A 20,706-nucleotide genomic window follows, 5' to 3' on the forward strand; every position below is an offset into this window, starting at 1 on the left:
AGGACACTTACAGTTGTGAATCTGACACGGCCAAAGAGCTACTGCCCCCTCACCCGGGACAGCACCGAACAACAGACAGGGCCGCTGGACAATCGAAGAGGTGCAAATATGATGAGAACTACATTGAGTTGGGGTTCACTTATATTGGGTGCCTTTCCTCAGTTCTTTTGCACATATAATACAACTCGATGAAACCTTCACTCTTGCGCAGACATTTAGAAACAAAACATGCCAATCTGAAAAAAAAAGCCTCAGGAGTTTTTTGAGCGAGAATTAAGACGACTTTCGAGTAGTAAGACATGTATAAACTGCAACAGATACCTTTCATAAGAAGGTGCTAGAAGTGTCTTATATGGTGAGCTACCGAGTGGCCAGAACAGGCAAGCCCCATACTATTGTGGAGGACTTCATTCTTCCTGCTGCAGAGGATATGGCTGGGACAATGCTGGGGGAAAAGGCCAAACAAACTATATAGACAATGCCTTCATCAAACAACACTGTTTCACAACGCATCAGTGACATGACAGGAGATGTTTTGAAACAATTACTGGTTCGCATACAAGCCAGTGAATTATATGAGTTACATCTGGATGAGTGGGGGGGGATGTCAATTAAGACATCTTCTGAAAACCAGGAGAGGATATTTTTAAAGTACTGGACAGCTTTGTTACATCAAATGGACTTGTGGTCAAGATGTGTTGGTATCTGTACTGATGGTGCAAAAGCCATGACAGGGAGACATAGTGGAGTGGTAACACGCGTGCAAAGAGTTGCTCCCGACGCCACTTGAGTACACTGCAGCATCCACCGAGAGGCTCTTGCTGCCAAGGGAATGCCTGACAGCTTGAAAGATGTTTTGGACATGACAGTGAAAATGGTTTGTTAAATCAAGGCCACAGAACTCTCGTGTATTTTCTGCAATATGCAATGATATGGGCAGTGAACATGTAACGCTTTTACAACATACAGAAAGTGCGCTGGTTATTAAGGGGAAAAGTATTGACACGTGAGACAGGCTTAAAGTTGTCTTTACTGACCATCATTTTCACTTGTCTGACCGCTTGCATGATGACGAGTTTCTCGCCTGAATGATCTGAATCTAGGATTACAGGGACTCTCCGCAACTATATTCAATGTGCAGGACAAAATTGAGGCTATGATTAAGAAGTTGGAGCTCTTCTCTGTCTGCATTAACAAGGACAACACACAGGTCTTTACATCATTGTATGATTTGTGTGTGTGCAAATGAACTCACGCATACGGACAAAGTCAAATGTGATATAGCGAAGCACTCGAGTGCTGGGTGCGCAATTACGCAGGTACTTTCCCGAAACGGATGACACAAACAACTGGATTCGTTATTCCTTTCATGCCCTGCTTCCAGTCCACTTACAGATATCTGAACAAGAGAGCCTCAAGGATATTGCAACAAGCGTTCTGTAAAAATTTAATTTAATCAGAAGCCACTGACAGATTTCTGGATAGGGCTGCGCTCAGAGTTTCTTGCCTTGCCATATCTCGCTATTAAGACACTGATGCCCTTTGCAACCATGTACCTATGTGAGAGTGGATTCTCGGCCCTCACTAGCATTAAAACTAAATACAGGCACAGACTGTGTATGGAAAATTATTTAAGACTGAGCCTCTCTCCAATACAACCCAAAATTGCAGAGTTATGTGCATCCTTTCAAGCACACCCTTCTCATTAACCTGTGGTGAGTTATTCACAATTTTCAATGAACAAATAATGAGCAAAATTGGCTATATAATGAGCAAAATTATTGATAATTATTACTATAATTAGATTATTATTTATACCTTGGTCCTATAAGAGCTCTTTGTCACTTCCCACGAGCCGGGTTGTAACAAAAACTCACTCATTCTGATGTTTAATAAATGTATTGTTTAGTGTGTGTGTGGCAGGCTTACAATGATGGCAAAAAATAACATTTGAGAGTGCGCTGACCCTGGTGCTAGAGGGGGTACGCAGCTGGAGGTTGAATGTTTTAAGGGGTACGGGACTATAAAACTTCGGGACCCACAGGTGTAGAGAATTATTGTACCATATAAAGCGGAGTGAAATATATTTCCAATAACCAAAAGTATTGTATTTTCAGCTGAAGAGAAGCTGATGTACAAAATCGAAGACGCAAACACTAAACTTAAGAATGGGAAGCATAGAAAATCTACACATCATAGACTTGCTTTCAATAAGAAAGAAAAAATCAGTTATGCATTTGTCAATGTGAATTTGGTCAGGGGTTGTTAAAAAAGTTGCATATTGCAGCTTTATGGTGTCTGTAATATAATAAATATGGCAAAAACAAAAATGTAGACATTCATAAATTAATTTCTATAGCTTCCAAATATATATATTTTTACAATCGTGGGGGACTGCCAAGATGGAGGCATGGTGGCTGTGGCCTCCATCATTGTTTAACGGAGGATGTTTGGAACCACCAAGAATCATTCTAGAGCTGGCAGCCCGGCCAAACTGAGCAATTGGGGTAGAAGGGCCTTGGTCAGGGAGGTGACCAAGAACCCAATGGTTACTCTGACAGAGCTCCTCTGTGGAGATGGTTGTCCTTCTGGAATGTTCTCCCATTTCTGCAACACTCCAACAATCAGGCCTTTATGTTAGAGTTGTTAGACGTAAGCTACTCCTAAGTAAAAGCCACATGACAGCCTGCTTGGAGTTTGCCAAAAGGCAACGAAAGGACTCGCAGACCATGAGAAACAAGATTCTCTGGTCTGGTGAAACCAAGAATTAGCTCTTTGGCCTGAATGCAAAGTGTCACATCTGGAGGAAACCAGGCACTGCTTATCATCTGTCCAATACCGTCCCTACGGTGAAACATGCTGTGAGGATGTTTTTCAGCGTCAGGGACTGGGAGAAAAGTCAGGATCAAGGGAAATATGAACGGAGCAAGTACAGAGAGATCCTTGATGAAAACCTGCCCTAGAGCGCTCAGGACCTCAGACTGGGTCAAAAGTTCACCTTCTTTCATTTATTTTACCCCGTTTTCTCCCCAATTTCGTGGTGTCCAATTGTTTTTAGTAGCTACTAGCTTGTCTCATCGCTACAATTCCCGTACGGGCTCGGGAGAGAAGAAGGTTGAAAGTCACGCGTCCTCCGATACACAACCCAACCAAGCCGCACTGCTTCTTTAACACAGCGCGCATCCAACCCGGAAGCCAGCCACACCAATGCGTCGGAGGAAACACTGTGTACCTGGCAACCTTGGTTAGCGCGCACTGCGCCCGGCCCGCCACAGGAGTCGCTGGTGCGCGATGAGACAAGGACATCCCTACCGGCCAAGACCTCCCGAAAGACGCTAAGCCAATTATGCGTCGCCCCACGGACCTCCCGGTCGCAGCCGGTTACGACAGAGCCTGGGCGCGAACCCAGAGTCTCTGATGGCACAGCTGGCGCTGCAGTACAGCGCCCTTAACCACTGCGCCACCCGGGAGGTAGGTTCACCTTCTAACAGAACGACGACCCTCATAGCCACTCCTCTATTGTATTGGCTTCGGGACAAGTCTCTGAATTTCGTTGAGTGGCCCAGACTTGAACCCATCTAACATCCCTGGAGAGACCTGAAAATGGCTGTGCAGCGACACTCCCCATCCAACCTGACAGAGCTTGAGAGGATCTGAAGAGAAGAATGGGAGAAACTCCAAATACAGGTGTGCCAAGCTTGTAGCGTCATACCCAAGAAGACTCGAGGCTGTAATCGCTGCCGAAGGTGCTTCAACAAAGTACTGAGTAAAGGGTATGAATACTTACGTAAATGTGTTCTTTTTATTTAATACAATTGCAAAAATTTATAAAAACCTGTTTTTGCTTTGTCATTATGGGGTATTGTGTGTGTGGGGGGGGGGGTTAAATACATTTTAGAATAAGGCTGTAAACTAAAAAATATTGGAAAAAGTAATGGGGAATGCTAGCGAAAACTACCAGTGCTAACTTTGTACATCTCCCAGATGATTCCCCCTGAACATAATCTTGGTGATGCATATATTTTTTATTTAACTAGACAAGTCAGTTAAGAACAAATTCTTATTTACAATTACGGCCTACACTGGCCAAAATCGGGAGACGCTGGGCCAATTGCGCGCCGTCCTATGGGACTCCCAATCACGACCAGTTGTGAAACAGCCTGGATTCAAACCAGGGTGTCTGTAGTGACGCCTCAAGCACTGAGATGCATTGCCTTAGACAGCAGCACAGATATAACACCACACTTCGATTTGATATCTTTATTGACTTAGCAGACAAACAAATACTTGTGAATATGGACACATCACAGAACCAGACAAAGTCCCAGACATGGACCCTCAAATATTCAAAAAGTTATACATTGCACTAGAGGTCGACCAATTATGATTTTTCAATGCCGATACCGATTATTGGAGAACCAAAAAAGCCGATACCGATTAAATCCGCCGATTTTTTGCATGCATTTGTAATAATGACAATTACAACAATACTGAATGAACACTTATTTAACTTAATATAATACATCAATAAAAATCAATTTAGCCTCAAGTAAATAATGAAACATGTTAAATTTGGTTTAAATAATGCAAAAACAAAGTGTTGGAGAAGAAAGTAAAAGTGCAATATGTGCTATGTAAGAAAGCTAACGTTTCAGTTCCTTGCTCAGAACATGAGAACATATGAAAGCTGGTGGTTCCTTTTAACATGAGTCTTCAATATTCCCAGGTAAGAAGAATTAGGTTGTAGTTATTATAGGAATTATAGGACTATTTCCCTCTATACCATTTGCATTTCATTAACCTTTGACTATTGGATGTTCTTATAGGCACTTTAGTATTGCCAGTGTAACACTATAGCTTCTGTCCCTCTAGTTAGTGCGCGCTAACCAGCTAGCCATTTCACTTCGGTCACACCAGCCTCATCTCGGGAGTTGATAGGCTTGAAGTCATAAACAGCGCAATGCTTGACGCACAACGATGATCTGCTGGCAAAACGCACGAAAGTGCTGTTTGAATGAATGTTTACGCGCCTGCTTCTGCCTACCACCGCTCAGTCAGATACTTGTGTGCTCAGTCAGATTATATGCAACACAGGACACGCTAGATAATATCATCAACCATGTGTAGTTAACTAGTGATTATGATTGATTGTTTTTTATAAGATAAGTTAAATGCTAGCTAGCAACTTACCTTGGTTTACTGCATTCGCGTAACAGGCAGTCTCCTTGTGGAGTGCAACGAGAGAGAGGCAGGTCGTTATTGTGTTGGACTCGTTAACTATAAGGTTGCAAGATTGGATCCCCCGAGCTGACAAGGTGAAAATCTGTCGTTCTGCCCTGAACAAGGCAGTTAACCCACCATTCCTAGGCCGTCATTGAAAATAAGAATGTGTTCTTAACTGACTTGCCTAGTTAAATAAAAAGGTATAGAAAATAAAAATAAAATACCGATTTCCGATTGTTATGAAAACTTGAAATCGGCCCTAATTAATCGGCCATTCTGATTAATCGGTCGACCTCTACATTGCACCATTGAGAGCATCCTGACTGGCTGCATCACAGCTCGGTATGGCAAGTGCTTGGCATCCGACCCCAAGGTGCTACAAAGGGGAGTGCGTACGGCGCTACAAAGGGGAGTGCGTACATCACTGGAGCCGAACTCCGTGCCATCCAGGTCCTCTCTACCAAGCGGTGCCAGAGGAAAGCCAAAAATGATCAAAGACTCCAGCCACTCAAGTCATAGGCTGTTCTGCACAGCAAGTCTGAGACCAAAAGGCTCCTGAACAGATTCTACCCCCATGCCATAAGATTGCTGAGCAGTTAATTAAATGGCTCTGGAATATTTGCATTGACCCCCTTTTCTGTTGTACTGACATTCTTGTACTGGCTCCAATGCACACTCACTGCACTCTACTAATAATAATAATCTTAGACCACCAAGCCACTCGGGAGCCTTGTCAAATAAATTCATTAGGCCCTAATCTAAGGATTTCACGACTAGGGACACAGAAATGCATCTGTTGGTCACAGATTACTTTAAAAATAAAAAAAGTAGGGTGTGGATCAGAAAACCGGTAAGTGTCTGGTGTGACCACCATTTGCCTCACACAGAGCAACACATATCCTTCACATAAAGTTGATCAGGCTGTTGATTGTGGCCTGTGGAATGTTGTCCCACTCCTCTTGAATGGCTATGCGAAGTTGCTGGATATTGGAAGGAACTGGAACACACTGTCGTACACGTCGATCCAGAGCTTCCCAAACATGCCCAACGGGTGACATGTCTGTTTAGTATGCAGGCCATGGAAGAACTGGGACATTTTCAGCTTGCAGGAATTGTGTACAGATCCTTGTGACATGGGGCAGTGCATTATCATGATGAAACATGAGGTGATGGTGGCAGATGAATAGCATGACAATGGTCCTCAGGATCTTGTCACAGTATCTCATATTCATATTGCCATCGATAAAATGCAATTGTGTTCGTTGTCCGTATACCTGCCCATACAATAACCCCACCGCCACCTGGGACACTCTGTTCACAACGTTGACGTCAGCAACCCGCTCGCCCACAACGCCATACATGCTGTCTGCCATCTGCCCAATACAACTAAAACCGGGATTCTTCCTTGAAGATCACACTTTTCCAGCATGCCAGTGGCCATCAAAGGTAAGCATTTGCCCACTGAAATAGGTTATGCTACCGAACTGCAGTCAGGTCAAGACCTTGGTGAGGACAACGAGCATGCAGATGAGCTTTCCTGAGACAGTTTCTGAAAATTTTATCAGCTATCCGAGTGGCGAATCTCAGACGATGGCACAAGTGAAGAAGTCAGATGTGGAGGTCATGGGCAGGCGTGGATACACGTGGTGTGCGGTTGTGAGGCCGGTTGGACCTACTGCCAAATTCTCTAAAACGACATTGACGCGGCTTATGGTAGAGAAATTAATATTAAATTATCTGGCAGCAGCTCTGGTGGACTTTCCTGCAGTCTGCATGCCAACTGTACGCTCTCTCAAAACCTGAGACATCTGTGGCATTGTGTTTTGTGACAAAACTGCACATTTTAGAGTGGCCTTTAATTGTTCCCAGCACAAAGTGCACCTGTGTAATGACCATGCTGTTTAATCAACTTCTTGATAATCCATCCACCTGACAGGTGTGGTCTATCTTGGCAAAGAAGAAATGCCCACTAACAGGGATGTAAACAAATTTGTGGTCAAAATCGGAGATAAATAAGCATTTAGTGCTTAAGGAACATTTCTGGGATTTTTTTTTCAGTTTATGAAACATGTGACCAACACTTAACATGTTCCGTTTATATTTTTGTTCAGTATAGATATCAAAACAGATAACAATATTGCAATAGAATGGAGGATTGTATATGTTGAGGAATTTGAATCTCCCAGTTTTTAAATAATCAAACTATACTGTAATTTATAACAGGTTATTCTTTCAGCTACACATGGTGTGTGGATCGCTTAACTTGGAGAAAACTTATTGTTAGCTAAAGTTATGAAATTCTCTTCTCAATAAGCAGAATCGAAATCATCGTCTCAAGAAGCAGAATCGCAATGACTTAACTTCTGCTAAAAGTTGAAACCATCAGACTTCTGGCTAAATTAGATGTCTAGCCAAGTTAGCATGCTAGCTGAGACCCGAATACACTTACACACAAGACCTGCCTTTTCCCGCATGAGACCGCCCTTTCTTTTCAAGGATTGGCTACCGATATGTCAATCACCATGATTTCGTACCCTTATCGCTCATTGGGCTGTCAATCAATTCTGACAGAAGAATGTGATTGGTTCATGACGATTCCACTCAAAAGATGGGAGTTTTCGCTAGCTATAACTTTCCCCAGTGCTAACTTCGAACAGGCCGCTACCACAGCCAGGGAAAAGCAATGTGCAGGACTAAAACCTCATCAACAAAAACGAACTTTATGCATGACAACATGAGCATGTCATATAGTCGTGTAGTTTTGCTGATAAATAATTAGTTGACACTTTAGTTAGCTAAATACTAACCAACTTGTTAGCTAGAAAGCTAAAATATGCACTCGAGTGAGAGCGAGAAGACAGACCACAACAGTTCTGTCAACTAACGTTAATTGCCCACTCATATTTCATGGCCGACAGCGCAACGATAGAAACGTACACACTAACTGGAACGACTTTCAATACTTCTATGTCACATTTCCATCGGAATTACGCGTGGATTGTACATTTTGACAGTGATATACTGTTTACAAACTCACCGTTGCGCCCCTCTCTCTCTCCCTCTCTCCTCTTCTCTAGTCTTGGAATTTGACACTCCCCTCCTCCTTGAATCATCGCGAGGTTCTACGTCGAGGTCTTCGTAGTCAATTTTACTCAAATAATAAAAAACAGTGTACGGAATTTACTTTTTAAAAATACAGTAGACTATGCCTATTTCAAAGCTTTTTATGTATTTTTTATTCTACATACGCCTACATTAATTATTTTAAGATGTAGTAGGGGGTGCATACAAAATGGTATAATATATTTTCCCAGGGGCAACATATTCTATTCTATTCACCCTATGTAGCAGATGTTTGAAGTGAGGTGTCATAAGCCTACCTACCATATGTCTGACTGAACACAACACTGAATTTCATACTCACATTGCTCATACTTACAACACAAAAACAGGCAACTTTGTTTTTGCAGCTGTTTTGGTTACCTCAATAAACCTGTTTCTGGAATGTGGCGATGAAATGCATGAAGTTTGTCTATATAGAATAATAGATACTGTCTGTTTCTGGGAAAGGGAATGTGCAATGCATGAAGTTTGTCTATATAGAATAATAGATACTGTCTGTTTCTGGGAAAGGGAATGTGCAATGCATGAAGTTTGTCTATATAGAATAATAGATACTGTCTGTTTCTGGGAAAGGGAATGTGCACAGTGTAAAGCTTTGTTTGCAATCAATCTAATGTTGTTAAAGCTATAATAGAAGCTGGTCGATTTATAAGCAGTCCGGTTCTAAATTCATAGTTTAGAACCGTTCACATGAAACAGGTATTCAATTCAAGATGCAACATAAGAAACTGGTTAAACAGTACACTGTACACTACCAGTACACTGTACTCTCAATGAGTGTTGCTCATAATTATTGCTAACATAAAATTTTCAGCTCATTTGCTTTGTTTGCCAACTGTGTTGTTCCAATATTCTGTACTGAGCCAGGAGTCTGTGGACAAGAAAAGCATGTCTTCATCCCAAATGGCACCCTATCTCCTATATAGGGCACTACTTTTAACTAGAGCACTATTGGCCCTGGTCAAAAGTTGAAAAAAAAGGGAAAAGGGTGCCTTTCGAACTCAGACTATGTAATGAATTATGTATCCAGTCCCTAAGATCACAGTTTGCATAACAACCACTGGCCTGGCCTGCCTCCAACCTTGGGCATGTGGAGCCACATAACTAGAATGATTCCAGAACTAGAATGACCCCAGTTTATTATATTGCTATGTGTAGAAGGAGCACTGTTGTGAGGGATTGTTACAACATTATAGACCATCTCTGGTGAGGGCAGTTACAACAATGCTCTGTCACATTTAAAATGTCACATTTTCTCCTATCATTTTTAATTTAATTTTCTCTTTTAAAAAATCTTTCTGTTTTACATTTCCAAGCCTGATTGATATACAGTGGGGAGAACAAGTATTTGATACACTGCCAATTTTGCAGGTTTTCCTACTTACAAAGCATGTAGAGGTCTGTAATTTTTTATCATAGGTACACTTCAACTGTGAGAGACGGAATCTAAAACAAAATTCCAGAAAGTCACATTGTATGAAAGTCACATTGTATGATTGTTGAGTAATTAATTTGCATTTTATTGGAAGCCAGATCATCTGATGCAGCACTCCATCACTCTCCTTGGTCAAATAGCCCTTACACAGCCTGAAGGTGTGTTGGGTCATTGTCCTGTTGAAAAACAAATGATAGTCCCACTAAGCACAAACCAGATGGGATAGTGTATCGCTGCACAATGCTGTGGTAGCCATGCTGGTTAAGTGTGCCTTGAATTCTAAATAAATCACTGACAGTGTCACCAGTAAAGCACCCCAACACCCTCACACCTCCTCCTCCATGCTTTACTGTGGGAACCACACATGCAGAGATCATCCGTTCACCTACTCTGCGTCTCACAAAGACATGGCGGTTGGAACCAAAAATCTGAAATTTGGACTCATCAGACCAAAGGACAGATTTCAACCGGTCTAATGTCCATTGCTCATGTTTCTTGGCCCAAGCAATTATCTTCTTATTATTGGTGTCTTTAGTAGTGGTTTCTTTACAGCAATTCGACCATGAAGACCTGATTCACGCAGTGTCCTCTGAACAGTTGATGTAGAAATGTGTCTGTTACTTGAACTCTGTGAAGCAAATTTCTGAGGCTGGTAACTCTCATGAACTTATCCTCTGCAGCAGAGGTAACACTGGGTCTTCCTTTCCTGTGGCGGTCCTCATGAGAGCCAGTTTCATCATAGCGCTTGATGGTTTTTGTGACTGCATTTGAAGAAATGTTCAAGATTGACTGACCTTCATGTCTTAAAGTAATGATGGATTGTCGTTTGATCTGTTCTTGCCATAATATGGACTTGGTCTTTTATCAAATAGGGCTATCTTCTGTATACCACCCCTACTTTGTCACAACACAACTGCATTAAGGAAAGAAATTCCACAAATGAACTTTTAACGAGGCACACCAGGTGATTAACTCATGAAGAGAAAGCCAAGAGTGTGCAAAGCTGTCATCAAGGCAAAGGGTGGCTACTTTGATGAAACTCAAATACAACATATAATTTGATTTGTTTAACACGTTTTTGGTTATTACATGATTCCTTGTGTTTTTTCATAGTTCTGATGTCTTCACTATTATTCTACAATGTAGAAAATAGATTTTAAAATAAGAAAAACCCTGAAAAGTGTCCAAACTTTTGATTCTTGCTGTAGTAGAAATGTGCATTGTATTGAACATTTACAGTAGCACCAATGTGAAGACAATCCAGACATTGAACAGATGTGAGTGAATGATAACTACTGTATTGTCCTGTTTTTAAGGAAGGTAGTGTGAGAGAGTGCTGAGAGGGGGCCTTCTTCCTCTCTGTGTTGCTTTAGTTTCCTTCCAGAAATTATCCCCTTTTTTCTGGTTTCCACTAGCTTCTATAGCCACCACGTCAGATTCCAAAGCCACAAAGTCAAAATTAGAAAGATGCATGATATTTTTGGTCTTAATTTATGGTTAGGCATAAGGTTAGCAGTGTGGTTAAGGTTAGGATTAAGGTAAAAGTAAAAATAATAATGTAAGATGATCAATTGTAGAAATGGGCAGGGTTTATGAATTTCTGGCTATAGAAGCTAGTGACAAACCTTTTTTCTCTGGCTGGGAAACAAACGTCCTGTCTTCGTCGGGATATGGGGCCAAAATATAGCATTGGAAATATCGAGAGACAATACCGAAGTAACTCAACAAAGGATTATTATTGAGTGGTACTTTTGAACCTGCACTTATGTCATCAAAGGGGAAGTAGCCAATTAAAACAAAGGCGGGATTTGAAATTTGTCCAATTGCTTTGTGTTTTTACACAGTGACGATAAAGTTAAAAATTAGAGTGGCAGCCACTGTAAATACAGATAAACAGTGAAATATATGTTGTTTACAACAATTCAACTGTCACATCTTCAGTGGTGCCACACCAACAATGGCATACAATAGTACACTGTATTATCCTGTAAATAGGATGTCATTTTGGCACAAGATGTATACAATCATTTTGAGTAGAGTATATACTTCTCAAGATGTTGTTAAACCAATCTTTCTTTCTTGTCATATTTTCCCAATAACACATCACTGAAGATTATTAACACGTTTTTCAATGCTATACTGAGATCTCCTGCTATTGAAGCAAATACAGATTTATTCAATGCCTTTAGAAAGTATTCACACCCCTTGACATTTTCCACATTCTGTTGTGTTACAGCCTGAATTTTAAAGATTCAATTGAGATGTTGTGTCACTGGCCAACACAAAATACCCCATAATGTCAAAATTGAATTGTTTTTAGACTGATTTACAAATTGCATAGACTCATTCTGTGTGCAATAATAGTGTTTAACATGATTTTAGAATGACTACCCCATCTCTGTACCTCACACATACAATTATCTGTAAGGTCCCTCAGTCAAGCAGTGCATTTCAAACACAGATTCAATCACAAAGACCAGGGAGGTTTTCCAATGCCTCGCAAAGAAGGGCACCTATTGAAAGATACAAAATTACATTTTTTTAAAAGCTGACATTGAGCACGGTGAAGTAATTAATTACACTTTGGATGGTGTATCAATACACACAGTTACAAATATACAGGCGTCCTTCTTAACTCAGTTGCAATGTGGAAGGAAACCGGTCAGGGATTTTACCATGAGGCCAATTGTGACTTTAAAACAGTTACAGAGTTTAATGGCTGGGATTAGAGAAAACTGAGGATGGATTAACAACATACTAACATAAATGACAGCGAGAAAAGGAAGCTTGAAAAAATCCAAATACTTCAAAACATGTATCCTGTTTGCAATAAGGAACTAAAGTAAGACTGCAAAAGAATTGGCAAAGAAATGTCCTGAATATAAATCGTTATGTTTGGGGCAAATCCAACACAACACATCACTGAGTACCACTCTCTATATTTTCAAGCATAGTGGTGACTGCATCATGTTGTGTATGCTTGTCATTGGCAAAGACTAGGAAGTTTTTTATGATAAAAATAAACTAAATACAGTTAAGCACAGGCAAAATCCTAGAGGAAAACCTAGTTCATTCTGCTTTCCAACAGACACTGGGAAACAAATGAACCTTTCAGCAAGACAATAACCTAAAACACAAGGCCAAATATACACTGGAGATGCTTAACAAGATAACATTGAATGTTCCTGAGTGGCCTAGTTACCATTTGTACTTAAATTGGCTTGAAAATCTATGGGTAGACTTGAAAATGGTCGTTTAACAACTTGACAGAGCTCAAAAAATATATTAAAAGAATAATGTGCAAATATTGTACAATCCAGGTGTGCAAAGTTCTTAGAGCGTTACCCAAAAAGACTCACGGCTGTAATCACTGCCAAATTTGATTCTAACACGTATTGACTCAGGGGTGTGAATACTTATGTATATGAGACATGTATTTTATTATCAATAAATTAGCAAACATTTCTAAAAACATGTTTTCACTTTGTGATTATGGGTTATTGCATAGATGGGTGAGAATCATTTTTTTTTTTTTACAAATTTGGATTTCAGGCTAACACAACAAAATGTGGAATAAATCAAAGAGTATGAATACTTTCTGAAGGCACTGTTGCAGACTAAAGACTCCTGCTGGACAAATTCAAAATTGCATGTGATGAAACCACATGCACATGATAAGTTGTTGCCAATATCCCCTAGAAGGTTTTGGTGTCGAAACTTAAAATATCAAAAACAACAGTAAGGCGGTACATAGTATAAGGGAAGGCGTTTACTTATTTTTTTTAATTGTTTAACAGAAAATGCACTTCGTAGGTTTACATTGGTGTCTAAGAGAACCAAATGAACTATCAATGTTATGCATGTACACACCTGGCAAACAAGCAAACAGAAACAAACACATTAAACAACTGTGTCACTTGAGTTTCACTACAAACTAAAGTACATTGGTCAAAGCTTCTATAGTTTATATATTTTAAATACAATTTTAAAAAACATCCAAATTCATGCCACTATGAAAATTTCTACAATTACTCTAAGTTTTTGCCTAAAATAAACAATTTTGAAAAATACCTTTATATGGTTTGCTGGTTACATTGTGTATGGTCACATTTAAATCTGTGGTGCACAAAGTTTTGGACCAAAAAAAAGCACCATGGAAAATCCTGATGTAAAAATTATCAAATAAAAGGTTACCTAGGTTCTATAGAAAAAATATCTATAGTTGGCTGTACATCAGCATACTTCAACTAAAATAAGCCAACATACACATTTTTGAATGGAAAAGGTACAGTGTATAGCTAACACAAATAGCAAATCACATTTTGACACATATATTTGACCGGCTGGCATACCCATATATTTAGTCCAGGATGCAGGGTTGGGGTCAATACAGAATTTCTGAATTGAAATTCAAATTCGCCACACTCGACAGGAAGAAGAATTTGAATTAAAGTAGAATTCAATTAAAAACCAATTCAAACTTAGATATGAAACATCAAGTTTCATTCCTTTGACAAATATTTTGCCAGAAGCATCCGCCACCTCTTACTGAAGAATACAGTTACCATTTCAAATATTTGCTTTATTATAACTCACATATGTTTGTATTTTTGTCATGAGATGTTGAGTGGTTGAGCTAATGCATTCTGGAAAACATTTTTATTTGATCTAATAACATGTAAGTGAATTTGAATTATTATAGACAACCTTCAACATTATCTTACAAAATTCCAAACCACTGTAATTATAATAAACTCTTTGAAGGATAATGAGTTTTAAATATAGTATTGGTAACCATACATGTCAAAATAAACATGTGCAGAATGATGTATGCAATAAATAATCCATTTGAATTTCAATTAATTTAATTATACTTAATGTAATTCAAATTCTGCTTCCTGTGGGGTGTGGCCAATTCAAATTCAAGAATGGAATTAAACACCAATTCGCAACTTAATTCAGAATTGACCCCAATCCTGCCAGGAAGTGCTATATGATACAGATGATTTTGTATAAGTCACATATCTGTTAATCAACATTATGTAACAACATTACCCGGCACACTGATCTCTATAATATATTAGTGATTTTAATTGTAATCTACAATTGTTTATTATTTTGTAACATGAAGAGTGATTATACTCAGTTATTATGAAATGCAACATTGAATGAAATGCAATTCCATATTTTACACTATGTTTTTGGGATTGAAAGGCTGATTCTGCAGACCCACTGACTGAGAGGGAAGCACTGAGAAAAAGTGAATCACTCAAATTTTACACACACAACCACATAAGCCCACATAAGCCCCACCAAAGTACTTCCTCTTCTCACTGTGACCTTTTGGACTGCCTACAACACCTCATACTATCTAGAATCAACATGTTGTCAGAATATATGCATCATAAACTGTTAAATAGGTGACATAGGTGCGTGCAACTCTGAGCTAATTTGAGCCAAGCACAGATTTCCAGTCTGAATACAATTGATAGTGATTAAACATCCTGTCACCTCTAGTCCCACCCCCTGTAAGTTCAGTCTCTCAGCAGTAAGTACTCTTTGACTGACTCTGGTAAAGGTAGCTCTTTGACTGCAGTGGGGAGGAACCTCACCCCCAGGCTCTGTCTGACAGCACACCGTGACAGCGCGCGTAGCGTCGGTGCTTCAGCCACCATACTGGTCAGCTTGGCCAGGAGCTGGGGATCCTTACTGAGCTCCCTGGGTAAGGTACCATCTGCCCGGCGGATCTCAAACCTCCCCGCTGCCTTATACAGCAGCTCCAGACACTCCTCCTCCTGCTCTGCCCCCAGGCCCCTGGCAAGTAGGGCTACCAGGCGAGAGATGGGTGTCTGGCCTTTTAGGTTAGTAACATGGACCTGGCCTCCGTATTCTAACAGAACCCTCACACTCTCTAGGTTGCCTTTCATGGCGGCCCAGCTTAACGGAGTGTCATTGTTGTAGTCCCGTGCGTTGGGGCAGGCACTGCTCTCCAGCAGAGCCCTGACGCACTCAGGGTTGTCCTTGAAGGCCGCCCAGTGTAGCGGGGTGTCCTTGTTGCCGTCCAATGCATTGGGCTGGGCCCCGTACTCTAGGAGGAGTTCCACACAGCCCTCGTCCTTTTCTGCTGCGTAGTGCAGCGCTGTGCGGTTGTAGCCGTCCAGGGCATTCACCTGAGAAGACAGGTAGGGGATTCACAGAATACAATAAAACTTTGTTAGTCCATTTGAGAAAGGGAGAGAGAGCATGGTATATTTTACAATTGGAGGCATTGCATAGGTCTATAATAGCTGCTATTTGTTACTAAGTTCAAAGATAAGAGATCCACTATTATTTTCTGAGATTCAGGTGAAGGGGATTCAAGTGGGAGTAATCAAGAGCAGGTTAGATGTATCGATGCCTGCAGCATGTACAGTATAAAAACAAAAAATATATATTTCCTCAGGATGTTGAACTTTTTTTGAACATTACAACATAACACCACAGGCTAAGCAAGTAGCTAAATCTTTTCAAACAAAGTTAAAGTTGGATGAGTGAGAGTTAAAACCATGCCACCATACATACCTCTGCGCCTTTCTCCAACAACAACTCGACACAGTCGGCATCCGCCACCATACAGGCACAGTGCAAGGGCTTCAGAGTGCCGTGCATACGGTTCACGTCAGCTCCCTGAAGGTAGACATGCAATTATGTCATTTTCAACAGTATGCAAAATATGAATAGATACCGATCCCAGACACAACAAGTCATATTCAACTGAATAACATCAAGCACTTAAAATTGTGGCATAGTTAAAAGATAGCTATGAAACTACAAAACATTGACACAATTAAAAACGTGCAGAGAGAATGTGAGGTTGAGGGAGTTATTTTACTACAAAGATGTCAACTCTGGGACACAAATTAGATATGTACAGTGGTGTTCGTGTTAACATTTAATCTCTACATTTCAAAGATAAGCCAACCAGCCAACCTACCCTTCGAATAAGATCCTCCACATTGTCGTGTGGGAAAGAACGTATGGCAGCAATGGTGCGGATGAGCCGCTCGGACAGGGAATATTTACTTTGAATAGATTGCATGATGTACCACATAGTAGAGCTCATGTGGAGCTGAGGAACATTGCACCCAGGCTGGGGTGCACTGACGCCACACCACACTGACTACAACACCTGGCTGGCCAAGTTGGAGTTAAAGATCTGAAAGAAAACACAGTGTTGGTATTATTATGGTGAAGAATTACAGGTGTTCACTTTGGAGAGACATGCTTGTTTTTAGCTAAGTCTACTATATATTCTAGGATATCAATTACGTGCATGGGTATGGCAATCCCCCTCTGGTGAATTTGTAAATGTAACGTTGACTGACATTATGTGCATCAAATAATAACAACTATTTTGACACCCGCCCACACAAACTGAATGGCTCTGTACAAGACAGCTATCATTTCCCAACCTAGCAAGTGTTTTTAGTTTTACCTGTGCATCATTTCGCAAAAAGTAGAAACTTTGCAATTTAGCTTGTTAAGTTAAAAGGTAACGTTAGCTAGCTAGCCTGTTAACCAGCTGTTGCAACACGTCAACTAGCAGCTAATGCTGGCTACCTAATGGCCAACCACCAGTTAGCTAACTTACTTGCATTAGCTAAGTTACCGATATATAAACAATAAAGCTAAGCTATCTAGCAAAAGTCTTATCCATAATTGCAGTTGCTAACCAAAACACAATTTAGCTTAACTAAATGTCGCGACCTCGATCAGCAGTAACGCTAGCTAGCTAGCGTGCTAATCGGCTCGCTGTTTTCCACTCCAAATGACAGTTCGCGCTAGCAGAGATGACCACTAATTATACATTTTATTGATTGTTTAGAATGTATATAATATTTCCATAGCTTGTTTTAAAATTGAAGTTGCATCGTTGGTAATCTCGATATTTTGGGCCCTTACATACCGTTTATGGTCCACAGTTTCAAGGAATGCGCTGTCCAAGCTTGACAAAAACATGGAAACGGCAACGTCATATCATTTGCTGCGAAAACATGCGCCTGGGCTACGCCCATAAAATATCAGCGGTGGGAAAAGTACCCAATTGTCATACGAGACTAAAGTAAAAGTAAAGATAGTTTAATATAAATTGACTCAAACAAAAGTGAAAGTCACCCAGTAAAATACTACTTGAGTAGAAGTCTAAAAGTATTTGGTTTGAAATATATTTCAGTATCGAGAGTAAAAGTAATTGTTAAAATATACTTTAGTAAAAGTATAAATCATTTAAAAATCTTTATATTAAGCAAAGCAGAACATTTTCTTGTTTAAAAAAAATGTATTTATGGATAGCCAGGGGCACACCAACACTCAGACAATTTTCAAACGAAGCATGTGTGTTTCGTGAGTCCGCCTAGATCACAGGCAGGGGATGACCAGGGATGTTCTCTTGATACCTGCGTGAATTGGACCATTTCCTGTCTTGCTAAGTATTCAAAATGTAACGAGTACTTTTGAGTTTCAGGAAAGATGTATGGAGTAAAAAGTACCAAATTTTCTTTCGGAATGTAGTGAATAAAAGTAAAAGTTGTCAAAAATATAAATAGTAAAATACAGATACCCCCAAAAACGTATTTTTTACTTTAAGTACTTTGCACCATTGAAAAATATACACAGGAATCTTCTCAGACTTCGAATGTTGTGTTTTGTAATGTTATTCAGCATCTTACATGTGTTATTTTAATAGTAACAGACTTCATGTAGTGCTGGCATTTATCACATACCATAGTAGCTATGCTTCCTCTCCAAGTATGGGCATCAGGTGGCTCCATTGCTTTCTCTGGGAAGCACTTTAAAAGGCTGACTGCTTGGCAGTGCTATGTTAAATACCTTGTCGTGAAATGCAGCACAGGCAATGCCCATTAATGTGTGTGTGTATGTGTCAGATGTTAACATTGCGTGAGCCATGACATCTATCTATCTAGACACAAACGTAATATTTGCTGACAGATTGAATCATTACATACCTTCTCTATTCTTTCATTTCCATTTCTGTTGAAGCTCTAAACTCAGGGGCACTTCACTGTATAACCTTGTTTTATTTGGTACTTATCACAAAATGAATAACATTTTTTGATACATTTTTTTAGATGTAAGTGGTAATTTCAAAACTCTTACTACAAAACGGATAACACTTGTAATGCCCTGTAACAACAGTCAATGCAATAACACTGGTTAATTTAACAGCTTTTCTAAGTGTGATAACTTTTAAAATGTTTATGTAATAAAACCGGTTAATGTAATACATTTTTCCACTTAATTTAAAACGTTATGTTATCTGGTGGTTATTATGTTATCAGGTGAGTAACAACATTTGTTATTAATAACCTAATTACTGCAACCAATCATATAATAACACACCAAAATCTAAGTTTTTGTTTATTATTTCACTAATTTTAATGCCCATACCATCCTCCACCAATTGCAATCACATACGCAAACCTGTGTGTACTTATACACAAACTCACAAGTACATATTGAAATGTACACATGTAACAGTTGTTAAAAGACTTCATTTCACCAGGTTGATATATTCATAATAGTCCAGGCAACATGTGAAAATGTAGTTTACGGTTTCATAAAAGCATGAAACTTCGTACACTTGTATAATTTGGGGCCAATGATGTATATAAACCCTGCATTGCTGATGATATGCATTGGCCATTGAGAGGTTTGAAGCCACAGGTCAGCCATATTGGCACTCCCCAGTAGGAGCAGTCTTCCATAGGAATGAATGAAGTTCTACAGTACTTCAGTTAAATGTTTTCTAATTTTCCATCAACATACACAGAACATGGTTGCCATCTTCTCAGAATATAAGACATTAATGTTCTAGACACATTTCGTGGGAACTGGGAGTTTATATATATATATATATATAGAGAGAGAGAGAGAGAGTGTTTGCCACTATTTATTTTTCTATCTTACAGTTTATTCTCCGTTCGTCAGCATCTCTACACTAAATCATTTTCTCTGGGTGTGCTCCAGCTTTTTAAAAGTACACTTAAGTAAAATTATTTTTATTGATCATAGTGATTCAGGGGTAACAGTTGAAATGTTCCCTGGCGCACCAAACGTATGGCTCCTGCCAAATGCCACGCCCACAAACGTTTCTTCTCCACAATGAGTCTGGATTTGAGTCCCTCCTAGACAGCAAACACATTCTAACCATTCTGATTGTACCAGAAACCGATGGATTGGGCCAGAGCCAGAACACATTTGGGTAAAGCAGCATATTGCCATTGGCCTTGATACTCTCATTGGTTAGAGACAATCCAATCGCTGATGACTTTGTTTTGTACAACACCCCTCATTTTGACTTCACCATAAATGACTTCAACGATGGCAGTCTCAGACTGAAGTATGTAGCGAACAATAGAGCAGCAGGCAAGTTAAATGCCCCACCAACATTAGACCACTATACAGAAAGCCATAAAATTGGTGAATGAAAATAAAATCAATGATGGGTGATTACTCAGACTGGCAACTGACACAGGCATGGTAGTGTAGCAGAAAGATCGGAATGCTGTGAATCAAGAGATTGTGAGTTCAAATCACAGGGGACATGTTGAATAATAATGAATGTATATATGAGCATGCACAATGTAATCATGTATGTCAAAACGTGTCAAATATATACAGTATATCACAAAAGTGAGCACACCCCTCACTTTTTGTAAATATTTGAGTATATCATTTCATGTGAAAACAATGAAGAAATTACACTTTACTACAATGTAAAGTAGTGAGTGTACAGCTTGTATAAAAGTGTAAATTTGCTGTCCCCTCAAAATAACTCAACACACAGCCATTAATGTATAAACCGCTGGCAACAAAAGTGAGTACACCCAAGTGAAAATGTCCAAATTGGGCCCTATTAGCCATTT

The 20,706-nt window shown here is 39.7% G+C and overlaps 2 protein-coding genes across 6 annotated transcripts in view; both read right to left on the bottom strand.

Moving 5' to 3' along the window:
- Positions 1 to 8,347, bottom strand: part of atf7a (activating transcription factor 7a) — a 48,995-nt gene extending 40,648 nt beyond the window's left edge. For 3 of the 5 annotated variants that reach the window (XM_046366180.1, XM_046366181.1, XM_046366178.1), the window contains exon 1: positions 8,261 to 8,347. The gene's annotated coding sequence lies outside the window, so the exon portion shown is untranslated. Of the gene's footprint in view, positions 1 to 5,190; positions 5,216 to 8,260 lie in introns of those variants that run through there. The other 2 variants (XM_046366182.1, XM_046366179.1) reach the window with 2 other exon arrangements.
- Positions 8,348 to 13,530: 5,183 nt separating this feature from the next.
- asb8 (ankyrin repeat and SOCS box containing 8) lies at positions 13,531 to 17,885 on the bottom strand. Its single transcript, XM_046366183.1, has 4 exons — positions 17,727 to 17,885; positions 16,755 to 16,976; positions 16,343 to 16,447; positions 13,531 to 15,951 (listed from the first exon to the last, which is right to left on the bottom strand). Exons 2-4 carry the CDS (start codon positions 16,881 to 16,883, stop codon positions 15,316 to 15,318), a joined length of 870 nt encoding a protein of 289 aa, XP_046222139.1. The 5' UTR covers positions 16,884 to 16,976; positions 17,727 to 17,885; the 3' UTR covers positions 13,531 to 15,315.
- Between the last annotated feature and the right edge of the window lie 2,821 nt (positions 17,886 to 20,706).

This window comes from Oncorhynchus gorbuscha, linkage group LG10 (assembly GCF_021184085.1).
Source record: "Oncorhynchus gorbuscha isolate QuinsamMale2020 ecotype Even-year linkage group LG10, OgorEven_v1.0, whole genome shotgun sequence".
NCBI classification, from domain to species: Eukaryota; Metazoa; Chordata; class Actinopteri; order Salmoniformes; family Salmonidae; genus Oncorhynchus; species Oncorhynchus gorbuscha.

Bases quoted from the DNA above. Each gene is read 5' to 3' on its own strand.
- asb8 (XM_046366183.1), bottom strand. From the start codon at position 16,883: ATGAGCTCTACTATGTGGTACATCATGCAATCTATTCAAAGTAAATAT. The intron at 16,448-16,754 runs GTAGGTTGGCTG...GTCTACCTTCAG, and splicing joins TGGAGGATCTTATTCGAAGG to GGAGCTGACGTGAACCGTAT. The intron at 15,952-16,342 runs GTATGTATGGTG...CTGTCTTCTCAG, and splicing joins TGTTGGAGAAAGGCGCAGAG to GTGAATGCCCTGGACGGCTA.